This window comes from Penicillium macrosclerotiorum, assembly GCF_028827735.1.
Source record: "Penicillium macrosclerotiorum strain IBT 26536 chromosome Unknown utg000010l_segment0_segment0, whole genome shotgun sequence".
NCBI classification, from domain to species: domain Eukaryota; kingdom Fungi; phylum Ascomycota; class Eurotiomycetes; order Eurotiales; family Aspergillaceae; genus Penicillium; species Penicillium macrosclerotiorum.
In genome coordinates, this window is record NW_026643089.1 from 1,335,656 (window position 1) to 1,357,580 (window position 21,925).

At 47.8% G+C, this 21,925-nt stretch overlaps 10 protein-coding genes across 10 annotated transcripts; 5 read left to right on the plus strand and 5 right to left on the minus strand.

Moving 5' to 3' along the window:
• Window positions 1-434: 434 nt before the first annotated feature.
• Window positions 435-2,137, plus strand: N7462_010120 (uncharacterized protein; the record flags this gene model as incomplete). Its single annotated transcript, XM_057081834.1, has 2 exons — window positions 435-639; window positions 726-2,137. 2 exons carry the CDS (start codon window positions 435-437, stop codon window positions 2,135-2,137), a joined length of 1,617 nt encoding a protein of 538 aa, XP_056928874.1.
• Window positions 2,138-2,554: 417 nt separating this feature from the next.
• N7462_010121 (uncharacterized protein) lies at window positions 2,555-3,357 on the minus strand (the record flags this gene model as incomplete). The annotated part of the gene is made up of 4 exons (XM_057081835.1): window positions 2,555-3,071; window positions 3,134-3,187; window positions 3,263-3,278; window positions 3,330-3,357. The coding sequence occupies 4 exons, from the start codon at window positions 3,355-3,357 to the stop codon at window positions 2,555-2,557; spliced, it is 615 nt and encodes a 204-aa protein (XP_056928875.1).
• Window positions 3,358-3,648: 291 nt separating this feature from the next.
• On the minus strand, window positions 3,649-5,575 carry N7462_010122 (bifunctional hydroxyethylthiazole kinase/thiamine-phosphate diphosphorylase; the record flags this gene model as incomplete). Its single annotated transcript, XM_057081836.1, has 7 exons — window positions 3,649-3,903; window positions 3,969-4,069; window positions 4,138-4,514; window positions 4,572-4,979; window positions 5,034-5,169; window positions 5,233-5,409; window positions 5,476-5,575. 7 exons carry the CDS (start codon window positions 5,573-5,575, stop codon window positions 3,649-3,651), a joined length of 1,554 nt encoding a protein of 517 aa, XP_056928876.1.
• A 1,729-nt stretch (window positions 5,576-7,304) lies between these two features.
• Window positions 7,305-8,567, plus strand: N7462_010123 (translation initiation factor eIF5; the record flags this gene model as incomplete). Its single annotated transcript, XM_057081837.1, has 1 exon — window positions 7,305-8,567. One exon carries the CDS (start codon window positions 7,305-7,307, stop codon window positions 8,565-8,567), a length of 1,263 nt encoding a protein of 420 aa, XP_056928877.1.
• A 998-nt stretch (window positions 8,568-9,565) lies between these two features.
• On the minus strand, window positions 9,566-10,344 carry N7462_010124 (DUF3237 domain-containing protein; the record flags this gene model as incomplete). Its single annotated transcript, XM_057081838.1, has 4 exons — window positions 9,566-9,619; window positions 9,684-9,754; window positions 9,829-10,059; window positions 10,104-10,344. 4 exons carry the CDS (start codon window positions 10,342-10,344, stop codon window positions 9,566-9,568), a joined length of 597 nt encoding a protein of 198 aa, XP_056928878.1.
• Window positions 10,345-11,740: 1,396 nt separating this feature from the next.
• Window positions 11,741-13,503, plus strand: N7462_010125 (Zn(II)2Cys6 transcription factor domain-containing protein; the record flags this gene model as incomplete). Its single annotated transcript, XM_057081839.1, has 4 exons — window positions 11,741-11,800; window positions 11,864-12,370; window positions 12,434-12,574; window positions 12,628-13,503. 4 exons carry the CDS (start codon window positions 11,741-11,743, stop codon window positions 13,501-13,503), a joined length of 1,584 nt encoding a protein of 527 aa, XP_056928879.1.
• A 994-nt stretch (window positions 13,504-14,497) lies between these two features.
• N7462_010126 (uncharacterized protein) lies at window positions 14,498-15,700 on the minus strand (the record flags this gene model as incomplete). The annotated part of the gene is made up of 6 exons (XM_057081840.1): window positions 14,498-14,851; window positions 14,908-14,926; window positions 14,984-15,142; window positions 15,199-15,323; window positions 15,404-15,497; window positions 15,567-15,700. 6 exons carry the CDS (start codon window positions 15,698-15,700, stop codon window positions 14,498-14,500), a joined length of 885 nt encoding a protein of 294 aa, XP_056928880.1.
• A 559-nt stretch (window positions 15,701-16,259) lies between these two features.
• Window positions 16,260-17,388, minus strand: N7462_010127 (uncharacterized protein; the record flags this gene model as incomplete). The annotated part of the gene is made up of 2 exons (XM_057081841.1): window positions 16,260-16,691; window positions 16,756-17,388. The coding sequence occupies 2 exons, from the start codon at window positions 17,386-17,388 to the stop codon at window positions 16,260-16,262; spliced, it is 1,065 nt and encodes a 354-aa protein (XP_056928881.1).
• Window positions 17,389-18,527: 1,139 nt separating this feature from the next.
• On the plus strand, window positions 18,528-20,017 carry N7462_010128 (M20 family metallopeptidase; the record flags this gene model as incomplete). Its single annotated transcript, XM_057081842.1, has 5 exons — window positions 18,528-18,647; window positions 18,699-19,081; window positions 19,136-19,522; window positions 19,585-19,715; window positions 19,776-20,017. 5 exons carry the CDS (start codon window positions 18,528-18,530, stop codon window positions 20,015-20,017), a joined length of 1,263 nt encoding a protein of 420 aa, XP_056928882.1.
• Window positions 20,018-20,654: 637 nt separating this feature from the next.
• On the plus strand, window positions 20,655-21,609 carry N7462_010129 (uncharacterized protein; the record flags this gene model as incomplete). Its single annotated transcript, XM_057081843.1, has 2 exons — window positions 20,655-21,003; window positions 21,188-21,609. The coding sequence occupies 2 exons, from the start codon at window positions 20,655-20,657 to the stop codon at window positions 21,607-21,609; spliced, it is 771 nt and encodes a 256-aa protein (XP_056928883.1).
• Window positions 21,610-21,925: the final 316 nt, after the last annotated feature.

Sequence of the window (21,925 nt, forward strand, 5' to 3'; positions counted from 1 at the left end):
CACCCCCCTGACTCGACTATCTCCATCTCACAACCTATCTTCTTTTCCCTCCTCGCCACACCACGAAAAACTCTTACGTTTCCGACGACTTTTATCGCTTCCCCTCGCTCTTCCATCCCAAACTCGCAGGACATACCTTCACATGCCTTGAACGCACCCACAATCTTCTGCATCTCATAACTCGTGGACGGCCCCAGGGGCCGTCACACAGACTGAAGGAGGGAGGAGATAGTCGGATGTCGTCGGGGCGTTCATCAGAAAGTTCACGTTGATGCCAGGTGGCGGTGATCAAGCAAGCCCTCAACTTTTGGCCTCAAGAGGTTTGAATACCGGGTGGGCTGTCTCTTCGGCCTAGTGCCACATAATCGAGTCTTATTTCACGTCCCGTTCTTTGCTCTGGATTCACCAAGTCCCTTGTCTCATCCTCCCTGGTGATGGATGCACAGTATCCCTTCGCCTCCCGAGACGACATCTGGCGCGTCTTTGACGAGCTGAAGGAGCTGCACATTGCACAGTTTGAACAGGCAGAGCGGATTGCCCGACTAGAGCGTCGCCGCGACGAGGATGCACGCTTGAAAAGTGTCTGGGGCCCCCCTATGTCACCGTTTCCCACACCCGTGGGAGGCTCGATCCCCGCAGGTATGATCATTCTTGTGGCTTGTCCAACTCACGATTCATATATATGATCATTGAAACACTTGGTGGACGCTAATATGTATTTGTAGAAAACCTATTCAACTCCCCTCCTGATGCTTTCAAGGGCTTTGACCAAGGTCAACATCATACCATGTCCAGTTCTGCACCTGGCCTCGACGGGGAGGATGAGCCACGACGGGGTGCCTCGCGAGCCAACAGCGTGCGCTTTGATGAGAGTGCGATCCATGGGTATTACGGGCAGACCAACCGGTCAAGTACCGAACTCCCACTCCGAACAGGCAGTGGAATGGGGAGCCACCCATTGACGGAGCGATCCCTGTCGCACCGATCAGACGGCCGTCAGAGTTCTTCTGCTCTCTCACTTCATTCCACCCGAACGAACAGTCTTGGATTGGACACAACTAGCCGTCTGATGAGTTCTTCCCTTGGCGAATCCCCACTGACACCGCCCCCAGGACTCTTTTTGTTGGGCCCCTCGCCTTGTATCATTCGGTGCTGGTTAACTACGACCTTCTCTAACGAGTCTCTTCTGTACGCGGCTGTCTGCTCGGGCTCATTCTTCTCGTCTCTGACCTCCTCCATGGTCCACAAACTTGGATTGGAGGACCAGATAGAATATGACCTAGATGGACGCCTGTTCGCCAAGATTACACTGTATCTTCCCGAGGCCAGCGTCCACAAGTCTTCCTCTCGGCCCAATAGCCCGGTCCCCCATCTTCCATGTGTGACAATCCGGTTCTTGGTTCGTGAAGCAGACCCATCGGATGAAAGCATTCAGATCATTCTTGGAAGTGACATGTTGCGCTCCCACAATGCCGATGTTTTGTTCTCCCAGGACAAGATTGTCATGGTAGACGATGAGCGCAACCGTATCTCTATTCCCATTGTGCGCCCGGAGAAAGATTCTGTATTCAAATTTTTACAGACAGTTTCCGATACTTCACATCCTGATTTTCCCTTGGCCACCCATGTGAATGGACAGGGCGCCCCGGGCGTGATTAGCCAGTCGCCGATCCTGGAGCAGTCCACCTCAGCGTCTGCACCTACCCGTGTCTCAATTGGCGAAGCCGATAAGGAAAAGAAGCACAGTCTCCACGATCCTGCCAACATGGAAGGCTCGGTGGAGACCTCGTCTCTCACGGCCACAGGCGATGAGTCTGCAGAGACCAAGGCCGAGGCACTTGGTGTCTGGAAATCCTGGCGCCGCGAGCAAAAGTCCGAATCCACCAACGCCGCCAAGGCCAAGGCGCGAACCATGACAGTTCTCAAGCCCACCAAGCTAGCAACTCGAGCAAGCTCCACCATGTCTATCCCCACCAGCACCACTACCGAGCACAGCAGCACTCCTACTCAATCCACTGCTCGCTCGCTCACTGATGATAGTCGTCCAGGCAAAGCATGGGCGCCCAATCCTATAGGCGGTGCTTCCGCTTTCGGATGGCTCAACACGACCAGCCGCGCCACGGCCAATCCGAGATAGAATGGCATTGGGATGAGCAAATCTCTTTCTTTGATTTTCATTTTTAAAGGCCTTAGCGAGCGACTTTTGATTACCGCGGGACTTTTTACCGCACCCAAAAATCCAAAGGTGGATGTCTTTCAGGGAAACAAGGGCCGGCGCTTTTGGTATTTCTCCTGGCGGGGGCGTTACTTTTCTTCCACTCTCTTCTGTCCCTTCATCTCCCGGGCTCTGTTCGCCATGCAAGGGAATATGTAGTTCACGATTGATAGCCATATCAAAAACGACATTAAGCAAACACAAGGAAAATATTGTTTCTCTATTCCCAGTAAACAAAGCTATACTCGATATTCCCTATTTCTCATCAATTTATCAGAGTGATCTACCCGGGTACAAATTTCACACATATTCTCCGGGCTAACAAAGATTCTGCTCCCTTCAAATCTTCGAAAACACCCCCAACGCCCCCTTCGTCTCATCCTTCGTCTCCTTCACCAGCCCACTGATCGCGCGGAACGCCTCGTGCCCCGCATCCCCCACGATCTCAAACAACACGCTCTCGCTACTTGTCACGATAGCCCCCGCATCCCTCAGCCGCGCCAGCGCAATGCCCCGCTCCTCCGCGTTCACGCTGCTGACCCCGTCCACCAACACGTACACACGGTGCCCGCGCGCCAGCAGGTCCAGTGCTGTCTGCGTCACGCAGATATGCGTCTCAATACCCACAATTACAACATCTAACGGATCCTGCGCCTTCACCGGCAGCAGCTTCTCGATTTCGGGCGTGACCATCGAGAACAGGGTCTTGTCGACGTCGGCTTTGATGTGCTCGCCTTTCAGGTGCGAAGCCAGCTCGGGAATGGTGTCGCCCAGTTTGGCGCGGTTCTGGGTCGTGATGAAGGTCGGGATTTGGAGGATTTCTGCGGCGCGGACCACTTTGGTCGTTGTTGTTACGCTAGGATGGCAGAAGTTTTTGAGTGGGAGTGGCATGTGCGCTGGGTGAGGGCGGTGGCTTACAGCTTGGGAAATTCATAGATCACATTGCGGAATTTCTCTTGGATATCGCAGACGCTGCGGATGGTGTTAGTTGTGGTGGTGGACTTGAGAGATACATTGTAGATAGGTTGTCAGATTCTTGTAACACACAATAATGCGGGGTTCCCTAGATCAGGTTAGCTGGAGGTTTATCCAATGGGTTGTGGATAAGTCTTACGAATGCGACTGGCACGAATTGCGGCCATGATGACTGTTATGGCTGTATTCCGGGGATGGAGATATAGAGAGCCCTGTATGTTGTGTAGAAGAGAGGAAGGTGCTCAGCGGCGGATGCCGGGCGGGGAACCTTCGGAGATGCGGGGAAGCGGCCGAGGGGAACTGCGGAGCGGCTCCCATGCCGTCTATATGGAAGGCTACGGGCAGCGTTACATGCATAAGCAGGGCATGGAAATCATGATGATACCAAGTTTGGATTCAAATAAATAGAATTATTCACTTTTATGCGGTCATGTACACATCTATCTTAACTTCGAAGCCTAGAGCTTTACCTCATGTACCTTTGCCCTTCCTGTGAACCAGCTATCGTCGCCCTTGGCTGCGGCTGTCCGAATTGCATATAGTTCATCAAGAAAAGCAGGTACAAAGCTCCCAGGGCCGCGGACATACTCCTTGGATGCCGCGTTCTCGGCTGCAATTTCATACATCAGAATACCCGACAGCACGGCGAGCAGTTTATCCGAGCGGTGGGCAGTTAGGAAGCAGCCCGAGATGGAGCCAATGGCACAACCAGTCTAACGATTTAGATTGTTAGTAATTTGAAACCTAATTGTGGGGTCGAGATTGAAGTGCAACATACCCCAGTGACTTGGCCTAGGTAGGGGTGGCCATTCTCCACAGCAATAACGCGATCACCGTCGCTTAGGTAGTCTACAGCTCCAGTCAAGAGGACCACATTGCCTGTAAAGGTATTAGCATAATAAAGATAACAATGCGAAGTCAAAATAGTGATTAATGAGGGTACTGACGCTCTCGCTTGGCCAAGTCTCGTGCTAATTGGGCCTTCTGCCGACCATCCAATGTGCTTGGGCCACTATCAACACCGCGCTGCTGCACAGTGTTGCTTCCCCATGCTTGTCGGATCTCTCCCTCGTTGCCCTTGATGAGATCAAAGTAGCCGCCTGCCATCAGCTGAGATACCGCGTTTCGACGGATCTCAGTTGCAGCGGCGCCAACGGGATCGTAGATGACGGGGTTTCCGCGTTCGTTGTACGCCCTAAGAGCTTTCTGGTAGTTGGAGACACTTTCACTGGTCAGTGTACCCATGTTGATGAGAAGAGCCCCGTCGAATTTGCACAAATCTTTAGCCTCATCGCCGTAGGGAGACATGATAGGAGATGCACCACTATTATTATAATCAGTATTTAGGAAATGCCCCACGGCATGAAAGCCAAAAACGTACATAGAGAGCGCGACGTTGGCCACAAAGTTAGCGACAACGAAATTGATCATGTTGTGGACGAGCGGGTGGACCTCAACCATCTTGCGGACGATAGCGGGGACTTCTTGCAGCAAGGCTTCGGCCTCGTTGGCCCGGGGCGTCTGTGCGGTCAATACAAACGGGGGAGGGCTCTTAATCAGTTGTGCAAACTTTTCAGCCGATGCCTTGGGGTCATCAGCCGCCATGATGGCACTGACAATTGCCACACCGTCCAATGCCTTCTTCGGCGACTTGGATTGGTAGATGACTCGCTGGACGTTGGCGTGGTTGATGCCGCCAATAGAGACAGTGCCCACTGACGAATCGCTGATTTCACTAAGAATAGCCTGGGTGCCTGCAGTGCCAATGACCGACTTTGTGTTCGTCTTGCTTTACAATTGTCAGTTGGTGGGTGCTTGTATTGCAGTATCCGCAAACACTTACGTTGGCGTGGCAAACATTGTTCCGATGCCCAAGTAATCCGCCCCATCGGCGATGGCCTTGCGGGCTTCTTCCAGGTTCGAGGTGCTAATACCGATGATTGAATCCTTGGAAAGAAGTCGTTTGGCCTGCGAAAAGTCTGATTTGGTTGGCAGTTAGACCCCGTGGAACACCAGCAATTGGGGGAAAGTGGCACACCTACTCATATCATCTTGACCCAAGTGCACACCCTCCGCTCCAATCGCAAGGGCGACATCAACACGATCATTGATCAGGAGAGGGACACCATATTTCTGGGTGAGCTGGTGCAGCTTGCTGGCCGTGGCGATCAAGTCTCCGGTGTCGCTTTTCTTGTCCCGATATTGCACTACGGTGACACCTATATTTCGGGCCATTAGGTTTGTCCCAATTGCAAGCCAGAAATCGGGTCATACAGAGTGCTTACCTCCCTTGAGTGCCTCCTCAACTACTGCGCACAGATCTCGGCCTTTGAGGATTGCCGGCGTGGAGTCTGTCACCAGGTACAGCGAGAGATCAAGTGGCATGGCGGCTCTATTTTGTAAAATCTTCTGGTCTTGCCCACTTGTGATAAACGGACCGGGCAGTACGACTCTTTGCACCAGACAGATGACGTGCTTGTGTGACGACTGTCAATATCACTCCAAATCCCTCAAGGTCAGATTTGATGCGAGCCCCTCGGGGACGGAAGTGAGGGTCACGAACGGACAATCGTGAATCATGGCGGGACAATGTTGGGATTTGACCGGCAGAAAAATGTTGTTGTCCTCAAGGGCATCGATAGACTTTCACCGATATGGATCGCGTCTGAGGGCTTGCGTCGGTTGGTACTCTGGATGGCTTCTAAGAAATGGCTACAACGTCAAATTAGAGAGAAATTTAACCGCATGGCAGGCTCCTCTTCTTGCTGTTGGATAGGATGTGTTCTACGGATTGTATGTGGGCGGTGAACTAGATAACTACGGGGGTTGTTTTTCATGAACACACGCCAGAGTGACCGTTCTGGACGGTTGATATATGTATCCTTCTGGTCGGTCATATCTACGGTCGTCTCGAGACAACGTTCCCTTTTGGCGTCCTATCTTGCAGTCAATTGATCTGGCGACCGAATGTTGAGTTGGTTTAATACGGGCGAGACAGGTGTACTCGTTACAGAATCATCAGAGTCGCGTCACTCTCGGACTTCCAAGATTGAAAAGAGATATAAAACCACAAACTATTGCGCAGCCTTAGATGACTTTATGGAGCACGAACGGGCAATTGAGACAATCGGATACTCGGATACTCGGCTGTTTCGGGCCAAGGCGGAGCTGTGAGCGGTGAACAAGGGGGGGGCGATGGGTTGAGCGCGAAAGGAGCACGGCGATCCGGCACCGTTGGGTTTTTGGTGGGGCTCGGTTGGCCTCATCGCGCAGTGCGCCTTGTATCTCCGGAGGGCGGAGGGGCAGAAGTGGTTGACTTCAATGCTGGCTGTCTAGGCAGCAAAGTCCGACGACGGGTTTCCCCGACATCCGATGAGTCGTGAGGCAGCCGATGAACAAGACGTGTTGTTCTTCACGGACCACTAAGTCCGAGACCACGTGCCAGCTGACCTAAGCAGGGCCCGCTTAAAATCCTCTTTCTTTTCTTCGTTGCCCACTTCTGTCCAACTCATCTCCCATTCATCTTTCCGGCTCGAGTAACTTCACGAAGCCTTTGCCATCTGCGTCGACTGTTCTGCACAGTTTACGCCTTTTTTCCCAGCTTTCACCTCTGGTTAGTTTGGCATCGCCATCATCACTATCTTCAATCTTCTGCCACAGGGTCTCCGACCTCTGACTCGGTTTCCCCCAAGAACACCTTTGGTCGTTCTCGCTCCCAAGAGAAAGCCACCCAGGAAGTCCATTGCGAATTCGTTCATGTATTCGTCCTCCGTGCAAAATTTCGAACACCACCTGCCGCTCAAGCTGCAAACGTTTCGCGCGCCGAAACCTTGCAGTATACACCTTCGGTCTTGTGGCTGAATACCCATCTTCGGATTCCCTGTTTTCGCTGTGAATTCTGTTTGTGAGATCAACCAACACTCCCACAACCTGTTCCATCGAAACAGCAACACCTCCCTCAAACCCCCCAAAACCCCAAAATCCCGATACTCGACACGCATGTCTTGTTCCGTCGACAACATTTCGGTTACAATTCCCTCCCGCTTCCTTTTTCGCAAGCCCACCGTTCCGTTCTCTTGAGCAATTCTCCAGTTAAACCTTCTCAACCGTCATCATGGCCACTGTCAACATTCGTCGGGATGTCACCGATCCCTTCTACCGGTACAAGATGGAACGCCTGCAGTCCAAGATCGAGGGCAAAGGCAACGGTATTAAGACCGTCATCGTCAATCTGAACTCAGTCGCCCAGTCCCTCAGCCGCCCTCCTGCCTATGTCATCAAGTACTTTGGCTTTGAATTGGGTGCCCAGGCCAATGCCAAGCCGACCGACGACCGATGGATCATCAACGGTGCTCATGACGCTCCCAAGCTTCAGGACTATCTCGATGGCTTCATCTCCAAGTTTGTGCTGTGCAAGAAGTGCAAAAACCCCGAGACTGATGTCATTATCAACGGCGACAAGATCACCCTAGACTGCAAGGCCTGCGGTCAGCGCACTGACGTTGATCCTCGCCTCAAGCTGAGCACCTTCATCGTCCGTAACAATCCCAAGGGAGGGAAGAAGGACAAGAAGGACAAGAAGGCGCGCCGTGAGCAGAAGAAACAAGCTGCTAATGGCGAGGATGCTAGTCCTATCGACAGCAACAACTCCGAGGATGGTGATGAAAACGGCGATTACATCCCCGAAGCTGGTAGCGATGATGAGCTTACCCGCCGCATCAAGTCCGAAGCCCAAACCATCGCGGCGAAAGCCGAGATCCAGGACGACGACTGGGCTGTCGACGTGTCCGAGGAGGCGGTCAAGGCTCGCGCCAAGGACCTCCCTGATGACCTCAAGCGCTCATTGGTTTTGGAGGATGGCGACGATGATGAGGCTGATGGCCCATCGTCTTACGAGCAGCTCGGCAGCTGGATCCTTGAGACTGCTGAAGAGAAGGGCGATGTGAGCAAGGTTAGCGACGTCGAGATCTACATGAAGGCCAAGGAATTCGGTATCGAGGCCAAACACAAGACTGTTGCCGTCCTGGCACAGAGCATTTTCAACGACAAGATCGCCAAGCAAATCGAGGACCGTGCTCCCCTGCTCAAGAAGATGATCACTTCCGAGCGCCATGAGAAGGCCTTCCTTGGCGGAACCGAGCGCTTTGTTGGGCAAGATCACCCGGCCTTGATCACTCAGGTCCCTGCTATCCTTCTTGGATACTATCAGAACGATATTGTGTCCGAGGAAACCATCAAGGCATGGGGCGCTAAGGCCAGCAAGAAGTACGTCGATATTTCTACCAGCAAGAAGATTCGCAAGTCTGCCCAGCCTTTCCTGGAGTGGCTTGAAAATGCCGAGAGCGAGGATGAGGATGACAGCGAGGACGACGAGTAAAGCAGTGGATTTGTGTGTTATGTTTGTCAGTTCAATCAAAACATGACCTCTTATTTGCGTCCTTGTTGATTTTTGCTTTTCCTTGCTTTTGTACCGTCTTGGTGACTTGTGTGTTATTTTGGTTCTAAACTGTTTGATTCATGGCCCATCTATGATGGACTTGGAATACTTTAGGTAGTATCTAGCTTAGCCGACCAATCGCCACTCCTTGTCAAGTCTCAAATACTTCACGCTGTAGAACCACGCATTCCTGACGAGAGAAAAAGATTTCCTGAATCCCAACCCACTTGATGGAGTTTGAATTAAACAGTCAGGTCTCGCCGCCTACCCTTTCGAGTTGTGGGAGTGTGTAGGCACGGATGATAGTATTTGACATGAACCCTATGCATGACAGGGGAAGTATTACAAGCATGCAACAAAAATCTTGCTCAATGAATGGACCATATGCATCATATTCAATGTTCGCGAGAGGAAGTAATAAGCCTGTTTCATCCCAATAGACTAGTCAGATGGGTCTATGCCTAGCTAGGGTTATTCCGGTAGAGAAATTTACGATACACTTTTAAAGGTGGCTCCAGTTCCTTTTTAGAGTCCTTTGAGATCATTACTTCAGCTGAAAGTCAATCCAAACACCTCTTAGTCGTATTGTGATCGCTCTGTTAGTAGAACCAACACCGCACAGCTAGATTGGATTGAAACATCATAGAGCCTGGACACCTTCAAGGTTGTGCAATGCAGCGCAAAATGGCGGAGACAAGCCAAACTGTTGAATGATAGAGGCCTTACCAATCACCATAGACTTTGGGGTTGTACATACACGTTCCAATGGGGCTTGGTCTGATTGGATATGGACATGGCTGAGTCCCATAGATCGGCAATAGACGTTGGAACATGAATGTTCAACAACTCCAAGAAGCAAGAAAGATAAAATATGAATAATAGTAAAGATAGCCTATGGAACAAATTTCTTATTTTCTAGCTGCATTCTCGCGGTTGAACTATACAGCCGCAGAGGTATTGACAAAGTGAGTCGCATTCCAATCCGAAGCAAACTGAAGATAGTATCTTATTAGTCAAATCAACATAGAATGTTCTTTCTCTATTGTATAAACTCACATTCCATGCGTCGATTCGTAATAAGCTTATATTGCTGGGCGCCGGGAGGCCAGAAGTTAAAATACCGATTGCTAGTATCACATGTGAATACGTATGAGCAATATTCCCGGCACTCGAGAATGCAGGTCTATATCGGGGGACTCACCAACAATATTATTCAACCAATAGTACTTTGGACTCCCTGTTTCGAAGACAAGGCGTAAGTGTAGATGATTATCCGGTGCCTTGGGCCCGGAAGTTTGAATGAAGATATCTGCCCCATCATCTGTGCGGAGATTGTATCGAGTATCCGCTGAAAAGATGTTTGTGTGGGGATCTGTTAATCCCCAATCGGCCCCAACATTGAGAATTTTCCCTGTACTGTTTAGATACAGTGCTGAATGAACCTTTTTATCACGACAGAATTGACATTGTCCTTACCAGATAGATGCGGACCGCTAAAATTTCCGCCTATAATGGGGATGGCCTTTCGGATTCCATGCGGGCCAACCGCTGCGGTCATAAGATTATCTTCACACTCCACATATGCTGTGTAGAGAAATGAAAGTTTTGGTGGCTCCGGGACTGTTGCTGTGAAACCAAATTGTGTCCACAGTAAGAGACCTGTAAGTAGGCGAGCAATACTCAAAGGCAGGCTACACATTATGGGCCCAAACCACATCTTTCTTAAACTTTAAGACACTAATTGGCTTTTTCTGCAAACCTGCAGACTCATTTCTTTTGAATAATACACCTTTTTGTAGTGCCACCGGCTATTCTTCGGGATATCCGCATCTACTACCGAACCCCGCACCTTCAAGGGACACTATTATGTGGAGTCCCATGATCAACAAGGCGATGACGCCATTATGAAGATTGAAACGTTCTATTGGAGGTGAATGCCTTCGAAGTGGAACTATTATTACTCATTGCCTCCGGATTTGCGAGCTCTTCGGCAGTTTTGCGTTGTGGTCGGTAACTAGGGCACCGTGCTTTGATTCCCATTTGAAACAAACTCTAACAAAACTATGTAGACTTGAAAACAAAATACCGAGCCTAGTCGTGAATCAAGATGCTTTACCATGTAGGTTCAATCCGGTTGCTGATATTTCCCCGCGGGAAAACCAGATGCCACGTAACTCAAACAGGGTCAGACAGCAGCAAGAACCAAGCGCAGAAGGCCATGTGACCCTATGATTGCATGTTTCAGAAGTCTAAAGGGGGCGTACGCGACCAGAAGAACTTATACTCAATTGAGCGGCTATCAGACAAGCCTTGTTTGGGCCAGATTCACTTTGCAACCTGGAAGATTTCAAGAAAGACGAATACCTCTGACATTATGGTTGTCCCCTTGATACGAGCAGACTCAAAATGCTTCCCACCTTTTCTCCTGAGATTCTCCAGGACGATCACAGTAGTAATGCGCCTAAATCTATAAAGTGGTTAGACGGCATTGTGATTATTGAATCGGCTGTTCCGGAATGGCGAAAGGGGACCAATCGGCGATATGACTTCGTAGGACGAGTGTCTATCGAACTCCATAGAACATCGCTGCCTTCAAACTCAGGACCATGAAGGCCGAGAAAACTTTTTCGGAAGATTTGTTGTGAGCGCCCACTCGGACAGGGCAGACCCAAAACCCAAAATGCGCCCTCTTCACAGGTCCTATATTCTAGTGGTAAAGTTTATATTATCTCCCCACATGGGGCGTCGCCAAGCGAGACGGAATCGACAACCGCTGTAATCTTGGCGATAGGTGAAAGTGTCAGCTTCAACAAGTTTATACCAGGGTGTTGATTGGACTATTGGGAAAGAAACCTCCGTCTTACCTCCGCGTCAGCATCAACGATGCTACATCCGCATTTGCCGGTTCATGATCATCTCTGGGCCAAAGGCAACGTCAATCAGGGGGCCAACTAGCTTCTGAGTGGGGGCCAAAACACCAAAACGCCCAGGCCCCGAGAGTCCTTTCGGTCGGGGCCTCTATCTTAAATCCTTTGGCCCCCCTTGGCTCCATCAGATCCAAAGTCGACCGGACAGGTCATATCTCAAGCCAAACAAGCCCTATAGACGACAAAATGGGCGGTATTCCGTGGCAGTCGAAAGGTTGCCGAACTTGTAAACGTCGCAAGATCAAGGTCGGTCGGGAAGGTCTTCGCTAGCTAGGGCAGTGGGTTGCTGATCGATCACATTGAACACAGTGTGACAGACAAGAGCCTGAGTGCGGAAGATGCATCAAACGTGGCTTGAAGTGTGAAGGTTACGATGGTAACCGCATCTTCGTCCACGACGCGACCGTCAAGCCGAGGGGATCCAACAACGTGGGTTCTTATGTTAAGGGGGTGCAGATTCCACCTGTCGACTGGGTCATCCCACAAGTCGTTACGTCGGGACCTGCATTGAGAGAGCAGGTCTTCTCGTCGTACATCGATATCTTCTTTCCCAATCAGGAGGCCCACTCCTCGGTAGATCTATGGCACTACCTGATCTCGGGGATTTCCGCGCTCCCCCAAAAGTCAACTATGTTGCAAAAGGCCGTTTCTGCCATCTCATGTGCTTATCTGGGAAAATTAAATAACGATGACCGGATATTTCAATATGGAATTCAGCTATATAATATTGCCATACGACATATGTCGAGCATGATAAGCCGCGATGCATACTCCGACGATATCATCTACACTACGGTTATCTTTCAGGAGTTAGAAGTACGTGATTTCTGTCTCCCATAGTCCGAGATATTTCAAGCAAGCTAATTTCTCGTGTACAAGACGTGTTATTGTCCCCATGGTCTGCAAGCCTGGGTTGCGCATATCGCCGGGACCAACGCTATTTTGAGCCACTACCGTCACCGAGCGGACCGGAGCCCTCTCGTCAACGCGATTTATCATGAATATCAAAAACTAAGAATTGTAAGTTCTGCCCTCGGTCAAAATTTGAGGATCCTGCAACTGATCTTTTCCAGGTATTCTCAGCAAAGGGAATCAACATGTCCCAAGAAGACTATGAATACGTAACTCAGCCAAGTGAAGGTAACCCAGTAGTCGAGTTGCTCAGTCTTTTTGCTGGCTTTGCACCCTTGGCCGTTGCTATCAATAAGGCTGATCCTGCAGATCATGAAGGGTGCAAATCTTTGCTGCAAAAATGCCTAGGTCATAAAAAGAAGCTACTAGCATGGTCATCGGAAAATCTTCAAACCGGACCTGTCTCATGTGCCCGGGGAGAAGTGCTGTGCTCTCAGCTTCCCCCGGCAGATCATATGTTTGGAGCACCTTATCGATTTCTTTCACTCGATAATGCAAGACTCCATACCATGTTCTGGACATTAGCTTCTATTATCCACCCTCTGATCTCCCAAATCAGATCCCTTGTCAAGGCATACGAGACATCGGAATATATTCCCAGCTCTCCTATAGCTGGCGGTATGCTTGATGACGAGGATTATCTACTTTCCGGATTCTATGCCGATCAGATCGGACGCGCTATTCCCTATTGTGTTCAAGACAAAATGAAATCATGGGGCGTCCATACCGTTATATTCTCGCTCTGCCAATTATGCAAGATTGCAGTCGATCGTGGAAGTATGGAGCAGTTTGATTGGTGCCAGCGAGCTTTTAAACTCATGGCCGATCGTGGCTTTGACTCTGCCGCTCGGCTAAGCGAGGTTTTCTGGGGAATGTGGTCTGTAAGATCTGCGATGGTAACTCCACCTACACCTGCTCAGGAGCTTCAACCCAAGATTCCCAGTGTGACAGAAGGATCAGAGAGCCCAGGTGTATCGGGAACTTTATCAGTAGCTGAGGAACAGTCATTTGGAGGCACGGTGGTTGAGGTAACATAAGTTTTCCGAGTGTTTGAGCGGAATGAAAATTCTTTCCGCGGAATGTTGTGTGTTTCTGAAGATATTCATATAGGGAAATTGAATTTGGTGTGTCCGTTCTTAAGCCGAAGGGATTTTGTATTATTAAATAGGAGAGACGTATTTATCAGATTGCTTGACTATTTGCCTCCTTAGCCATTGGCTTGAGTCTTCATCTGAGTGAACTCAATACATGTAGATGAAGTTAGGTATTTCTCTGTCTGTCCAATCCTCATTGTTCTCATAGCTGCTGCTGCTCGCGTTGCTTTCTCCCTTTCTTCTCTGTCTATTTAAATATTGAAGATAAATTCTCAATCCCAGAGCACAGACACACGATAATGAAAGTCCCGCAAGGCATACTTTGATCCCAGTCTTTGTCCAATTAGTCCAAAGTAGCCAAGGGCATTTTAATTGAATAGTGACAAAATAGAAAGCGGCAGGACTTACCGGGTATCTGGGTTCCTCGCGAGACAGAAATACTTGAGGGCTGATGATGTTACCGGCACAGTATGAAACAAACAGCATAGCGCTGACTGTGGTTTTTTTTGTATTTCCAACGATATTAGTTGAGACCATTGACATACTTATGGGCAAATTAACGGCGTAGGCACCCATTATGGATATGGCAAAAAGCTTGGCATGTTTATACTGGTCGTCCAATACATATACCAACACAACTCCGACCAGACTTCAAATAGTCAGTGGCGGGACACTGACGAGGGGCTATATGTTTGGCTATCATATTCCACTGACCTGATCAGAGATAAAATTGCCAGAATAATTGTTCGGCAATTCGGAATGTAACTTCCACAGACGGAAGTTATTGCGACGAGACCAACTTGGACTGCCGATCCTGGCATTTGATACAGGAGAGATTGGAGCCCTGAGTATCCAAAACCAGAAATTATGATACCAACAAACTTCAGCTATGTCAGATTAATTCTGGACATATGTCACGCATATAGAATTAAACCGCTTATCTTACCGCGGAAAAGCCGGAATTGACAAGCATACAGCCAAACATATTTGAGCACAGGAGCCACGCTTGCGGATCATGCAAGGCCTCCCACACTTGGTAATTCTTGAACTGTTTGGAATTGACTTTTTGTTGTGTATCCTTGGTGCGTGCAACAGCAATGATACCTTCTTGTTTGTTGAGAAAGGGTGCTGTGACTGGTGAGCTTGGAAGGAGAAAGAAAAGAACGATTCCCCACCCCGCTGTGATACAGCCGTAGATGATGAAAAGATATTGCCAAGAAAATAAAGATCCGTGAAGATGGCCGATAGCCCACGAAATTACCCCGCCAAAAAGTCCAGCGGTAGAGTTTCCCTGTGAGGTTATTAGGGAATGACCTAGTCCTCACAGATTAAGAAAGGCCCAAATACCAAGTACCAAATGCCATGACTAGGACACATTATTATTTCAAGAGTTTTCTAGCACCCCTAGAGAGGGTGGACTTACCGAAGCGGTTGCTCGTCACGCTTGTAGAACATGCCGGTCAAGTAGCTGAATCCTGGAGCTATTGATGCCTCCAATAAGCCAAGCACAAAACGCACTGCCATTAATTGTGAAAAATTGTGGCATGCCGCATGGCAGGCCAGCACAATGCCCCAAAGAGTACTATTCATGTAAGAAGGCAGATCCAAGACGTTATGAGACTTTCTCAATTCACTCACACAACGATGGCTAGATATTTACCAAGAGGAAGTCTGACAATAAGCCATGATGAGGGGAAGGACCATGCAAAATAGCCAAAGTAGAAAATGGATGTAGCCCAGGAGTATTGATCCCCCACAAGTCCCTTGGAGCCAAAAAATATGAGCCTATTCATTCGCCAATCTTGAAAGAACCAATTATCGTGATGGATTGATAATGACCTACCAAATCTGCACGAATTCCTAGAAGAGAAGTGTACCCAAGAGATATTTTGTCTAAGAATTGAAGTAGATAGGTAAATCCTAGCAGAGGCAACAGTCTAAGGGGCGAGTTAGCTTGTGAGAGTTCATGTTTTTGAACCGAGAACCCTAGCATGGGTAACTCATACATTCCATCAATCTTTCGTAACAGCCTCTTATTTACTGTAGGATCAGATGAGCCGATAATCTCGCCAATTTCCTGCGCCATATTGTCGTAGGCAGGCAATTTTGCTGGGGACAGGGATTTGATCTCCTCCTTCATATTTGAACAAGGATCAAGGACTAATGAAACGTCACAATTAAACACGAATATTTTCAGATAATATCTACACCAGGATATGCATTTTGGTGTTTATAACCCTTCCTACATTGTTCTAGGTTGGCACATATCTCTATTTTTTCATGAGAGTGAGATAGGAAAACAGCAAAAGTACATCACCACTGATATGCAAATTGGCAATATTTCACCACTCTACGGAACAATGCATGTTCTTTGAATTTCATTTTCCTATCTCAGGGGCTCGGCTGGCGCTATCTTGGTTATGGCCGGCAGAGGGTTCGACGTTTGTGATTGGGCAAAAAAAGCCGAACTCGGTAAAGCCACTAGCGAGGACCATCGCAGTACAAATAGCGACATGGGTTACATGAGTTGACGAATAAGAATGGAGTATATGATGGTTTTATTGGCATCATCGATAATATCGAGTAGAAAGGCTTATTGGAGACAACCGCGATTCAATCCACGGGCGCCGGTCACTATACAATTCATTCCGGCATGCCCTCATCTGAAGGTATCATTGTTAATTCCATTAGGTTCCAGGCTAAATTGAAAATTGCTCGAATTTGCTATCAACTATCCAGTCAAGATAGTAATCTACTGGCTGTGACATATCTCGCTTAGTCTTAAACAGCTCCTTCAACATAATCTTAGCTCGCCTCATATTTTTGCCAGTCTTCTCCATTTGTTCGAAGCGATCAATGATCCATGACTGGTGAATTGGATCATCTGTCTCAAAGCTCGCTACAAACAGTGGCCATGCTATATGCCACAAAAAGGAACTGCCTTCATACTCATACAAATAAGCACAAACCTTCAGAAGTGGAGACAATGCCGAAGACTGGATATGATATGTAATTCGATCATAGCGAACAATTAATGCATAAAGGTCGGCCACTAATGAGCAAATGTTGGAGACCAAATCACTTCGTTCGCGTTGTTTGGAAAGCGCAATAGATGCGTAGTTTGAAAATCTCTAAGGTTTGATGGTTAACATCAGTCTACAATCTTCAGATTGCTACCATAATGCCCAAACATACCTTTTCGATAATCCGAAGTTTTTTTCCGAAATTAATTTTCTCACTGGAGACTATCTTGCCCCTTTTACGTTCCAGTATGGAAAGCTCAAAACGGAGCATGGTAGTCTCGTGGTTCAACATCCACAGATCATCAACTTGCATATCCCACACCTCCTCAAATGCAGGGTATGCAGGTCCCCAAGCATTTTTCAAGGCATGTTTTGAAGACTCGCACAGCCTTTGCATTGAACCCGGAAATTTTTGGTTGAGCAAATCAATGATCCCACCATCGAGTCCAAATGTAGAAGCTTTGGCGTCGTAATGAATAGTCCAAACAGCCATCTTATTGATCATCTGGGAAGGAATGTAATTTTCTCCAGATTCCTGTTCTGAAATCTTCCTTTCATCAATTGACCATGAAAGGACCTTGGTTCCGTGGGTTGCGATAACATCCCGAACTCCACGAAGGTGAGCCTGTAGAATCTTCGGATCGTCTCCATAGGTTTGTTCGTACAAGATAAACAACCATAAGGATGGGAATATAATCCAAGACTCGACAGCTGGGGTGGCAAGGTGCTGTATAAACAGCTCCAGGGCTAGTTGATAATGTTCTAAAGCGAACATGACACTATTCTCGTTCTGTGACTCGGCCATATCGCGTAACGAAAATGCAAGGAGGAGGTGTGCCAGTAACTTATTTCTGACACACATGAATAATACGTAGGAATAGCTAGACCATCGTGGAGTTTTAAGCACCATTCGAGGTACAACATGTCTAGAATAATGTTGTATTGCCTGGCAGTCTAGCTCTGTAAGAGGGAACGGCCAGTCTTCATTGCAAATTCCAAATGGCAATGTCTTTGATGCGGGCACCGAAGTCTTGCTTGTGTTTTGTGCAGCAACTGGTGCAATAGCAATGTTGACCCTATCATGGCTTATGATCCGTCTATTTTTAGCCCTTCCTCGGGGACCATATCGACAGGTCCTATCGCCAGGCCGGCATTTGTCGCATTGGGGTCGATTTTCGTCACATTTTATTTTCCGAGCCCGGCATGTCCAACAGCCTAGTCCTTATCATTAGCGCTTAGCTGGGGTAAATGGTAGAAGACTCATACTACGATACCCTTTTTACTGCGAGGTGCATGACGGCCACTCATCACTCGGCTTTTTTTAGGCGAGGTCGCCTATATGCAGTGCGTAGACAAGGGCCGCTGGGTCTGAAACCATACGGGTGCAGCCTAGTATTAATGAGAGATAATAAACGAGCAAGCGAGTGTCGGTGGCAGTATGAGCAGATAAGGTTGTCTGGCACTGGAGAAAGGTAAGCGCTAACGCTTGATCATGGCATTTTTGTAAGCAGCATTATTCATAATTAATTTATGCCACTATGTACATCCGGGCTCGAGATAACACTATTGCGTTTATATCTACCAAGCCCCGTGCGGGGAAAAGGCATTTTATTGGTTGTTGATAGCCGAATTCGGCTGGTACTTATCTCGCCAATTTATAGCTCACCCGAGGAGAATCCCCACTCGATGAACGCTACTTTTTTGATTGTGCGAAAGAAACGAAATGAACATAGAGTGATACTACGTAGAATTGACCGAGCACCTATTTGCACAATGCTGAACTTGGCCAGTGAACCGTAGCGTTTTAGACGAAAGATGTCATCAAAAAACCACAGGAGTGATGAGTATATATTTTGCGATCTTTCCTCAAAGCAACAGCTCTAGATTTCATCCACACGTTAGATTCTGACTTCCAATCGCATTTGAAAATAAACTGAGTGAAAAATGTCTCTCAACCCTTATGCTCAGCCATTGACGGCCCTGGAAAGACTGCAGAGGGTACAACAGACAGTTGAAGCATCAGTTGCTAATCACACTGGAGATCTACGCGCGGTCATCCAACACGTTCGTATTAATGCTCCTTGGCTGAGTTGAAATACTAAAGGAATTTGCCAGATCTACAACAATCCAGAGCTTGCATTTGAAGAGTACATCGCTCATGACACCATCTGTGACTTCCTCGAGAAACTTGGGTTCAAAGTCACTAGAAATGCGTTTGGCGTGAAGACTGCATTTGAGGCGCTTTCTGGTGAAGGGGGACGTTTAATCAGTATTGATGCGGAATATGATGCTCTTCCAGAAATTGGCCATGGATGTGGCCATCATCTGATTGCCGCGACTAGTATTACAGCCTTCCTTGGTGTCCACTATGCATTACAGAAGCATGGTGTTGCGGGCCGCATTCAATTGTTAGGCTGTCCAGCAGAAGAGAACCAAGGTGGAAAGGTGGTATTAACCAAAAATGGAGCGATGAAAGGAGTGGACGCTGCTATCATGGCGTGAGTTTAATCACTTACCTGCTTGATACAATGCCAGTCTAATTGATTGTGAAGCCATCCCATCTCCCCAGAGAAGGCTGATCCCAGTATTACCGCCATCGGAGGCCTTCCAACACTGGCTATGCAGAGATGGGTCGTCGAGTATCACGGCCGGGCTTCCCATGCAGCTGGACACCCTCACAAAGGCCTCAATGCTTTTGATGCGGCCGTTGCTGCATACAACAACATTGCTTTCCTGAGACAACAGACCCTATCTGAAGAGCGAATCCACGGTTGTGTTCTTGAGGGGCCAAAGGTCCCTAATACAATCGGTCACTATACGAAGTCAGTGTGGATTGCCCGTAGCTTGAACAAGGGGACCTTGCTAGCCTTATCAAAGCGTGTCCTGGCCTGTTTTGAAGCCGCAGCAATTGCCACAGGATGCACTGTGACCATAACAGAGTATTTATGATCTAATTCTATGCTGCAAAGAATAGGAACACTAACCAACAACTACTCTGTAGGGGCAACATGTATACCGACACGATTATAAATGAAACGCTCTGTAACCGATATACCGAGATTGCAAATAGCATTGAAGGCCAAAATGCGAGACCTTTCAACACCAAAGTTGAGACTGGCTCTACCGATTTTGGTGAGTCATAACCCCAAATTCGATGCGTTCGAGATTCATGGAACTAAGCATTATGGCAAGGTAACTTCACTTATGAGTGTCCCGGAATACATGTTTTCTACATGATTAAATGCTCGCCGGAGATATTTGCGCATCACCAAAATTTCACTCAGGCCACAGGAACTGATGATGCCTTTCATCGCGCTGTACAGACTGGAACACTTCTCGCTCTTACCACTTGGGATCTATTGACCGATGACTTACTATTTGAACAAGCCAAGAAAGAGTGGGAGGCTTCGGTGAAAGAAAACACTCAAGAGTAAGATAATTAGTACTTGAGATTTTTGCGGCAGTGAACTACTTTATTGGTACAAACAACCTATGCATAGCTTGAACCGCGAGTCGAATCTAGATTACTATTACTGCTGCCTTTGGAATCTGAAAACCTGTAATACAATTATGTTCAGCTAAACCCAAATATTTCTGCAACCTCGTTCCATTATAGCTGGATACTAAAGCGAGATATTCTATGAGTAACGGAGTATAATGAATCAAATAGTAGTTGCCGGGTGATATTGGCACAACAAAACGTCTTTTGCTCCAAAAATTATCGTCTGTTTCAAATAGAGTCACGATTGCGAGATATCAAGCATTGGATCCGAAGGGACTAAAATCCGGATTATTCTAACAGATCAAATTGATTTGATGGATTCACCATGCAGAAACTCCTTAATAGCCTCAAAGGGTTTAGCACCATGATGAATCCAGGTGCTAACTAGTTCGTTAATCATGAAACAAATCACAAGAAAACTAGTGCGATCAGGTGATCTCCATGGAGTGGCTTCGTCGAATTGTCCAGCGTGGGGGCCAAGATGACCAGCAAACCAGTCAGGGTGCAGACTCTCCTCTTCCCCATAGACATCGAACTATTTTAGACGAGTCTCCGCTGTTTTTATCAACATGAAAGTGGATAATTCCACACAGAAATCAGAGACACATATCAGTTACACCGATTATGACTCGAATTCTGAAGCCCGACTTGCCAAGCGGGAAACGTTTCTATGGGTGAACGCCCAAGATGAAACTGACCCGAATTATACCACTGAAGGAGTCAAGCAGTCCTTTATCAGAAAACGGAGCAATCGGCTACGGAGAGAAAACCAACTCCAAACCTTAAAAGCATCTGTGAAGCCATTCCCGAAGGGCCGCCTGCTTCCCGGACCGAACATGAGCTCCACTTTGGATCGTGAGGAACAACAAGCGGATAAGAAGGATCGGAAGGCACTAGTCTGTCATAATATGCAGGCAGGTTTGTTGGAGGCGTTCCCCTCGTTACCGACCAATACGAACAGGGCTATCAATTTTTATTACCACCATTGCAAGTAGTTCTGGCACTTGATACAATATGGTCTGGAACAAGGCTAATAGGGGGTATACAGATAGGGTATTTGCTGCGCACCATTCATTCCCTCTAAGCTCTACGGTGATATCAGTCTGGTTCTTTCAAGAGGCTCTGAATCAACCAGCCCTCGTAGAGACGCTTCTCTTTTTGAGTGCGGCTAGCCACACTGCAACCTTGAAGATGATCGATACCTCACCATACTCAATTCAGAGGTCAATGCAGGATACATTACAGCTGCGTTCCCGGGCTTTGAAGTCTCTTCAAAGCAACTTGGTCAACCCAATTATGGCCTTTTCAGAGGCGACCATTTTGGTCATCACGCACCTTCTTTGTATTGAGGTCAGAGAAGCGCATTTTCAAGCTCCAGGGGCTTTGCTAATTTTCTCTAAAAAGTGTGCCCAGGCCAACATCGAAGCTGTTGAAGCCCATATGGCGGGATTGCAGCAGATTATAAATGCACTAGGTGGATTAGAGAGATTGGATATCCGAACCCTTTCAACAATATACTGGTAAAGTCATAGATATCGTTGAAAATTCTGCTTTCTGTTGTTAACTTCTCTGTAGCTGCGATGCCATGAAGGGTATAATCTTAGATACCCCGCCGATATTCGAAATTTCGAAAAAATGGGAAGCCTGGATCCGGGAAAACTCGATCTGTATGAAGATGGAAAGTCCATCACCATCACCATCTTCTTCCTCGTCGTTTTTGATTGGAACCCGCTTTTTCAGCTCTTCATGGTCCAAAGACCTCTCCGAGGAGCTTGTATCAATTATCAAGGGTTTTCAGCGACTCATTCCTTGTCACGAGCAGTTGGTAAAACTCGACTCT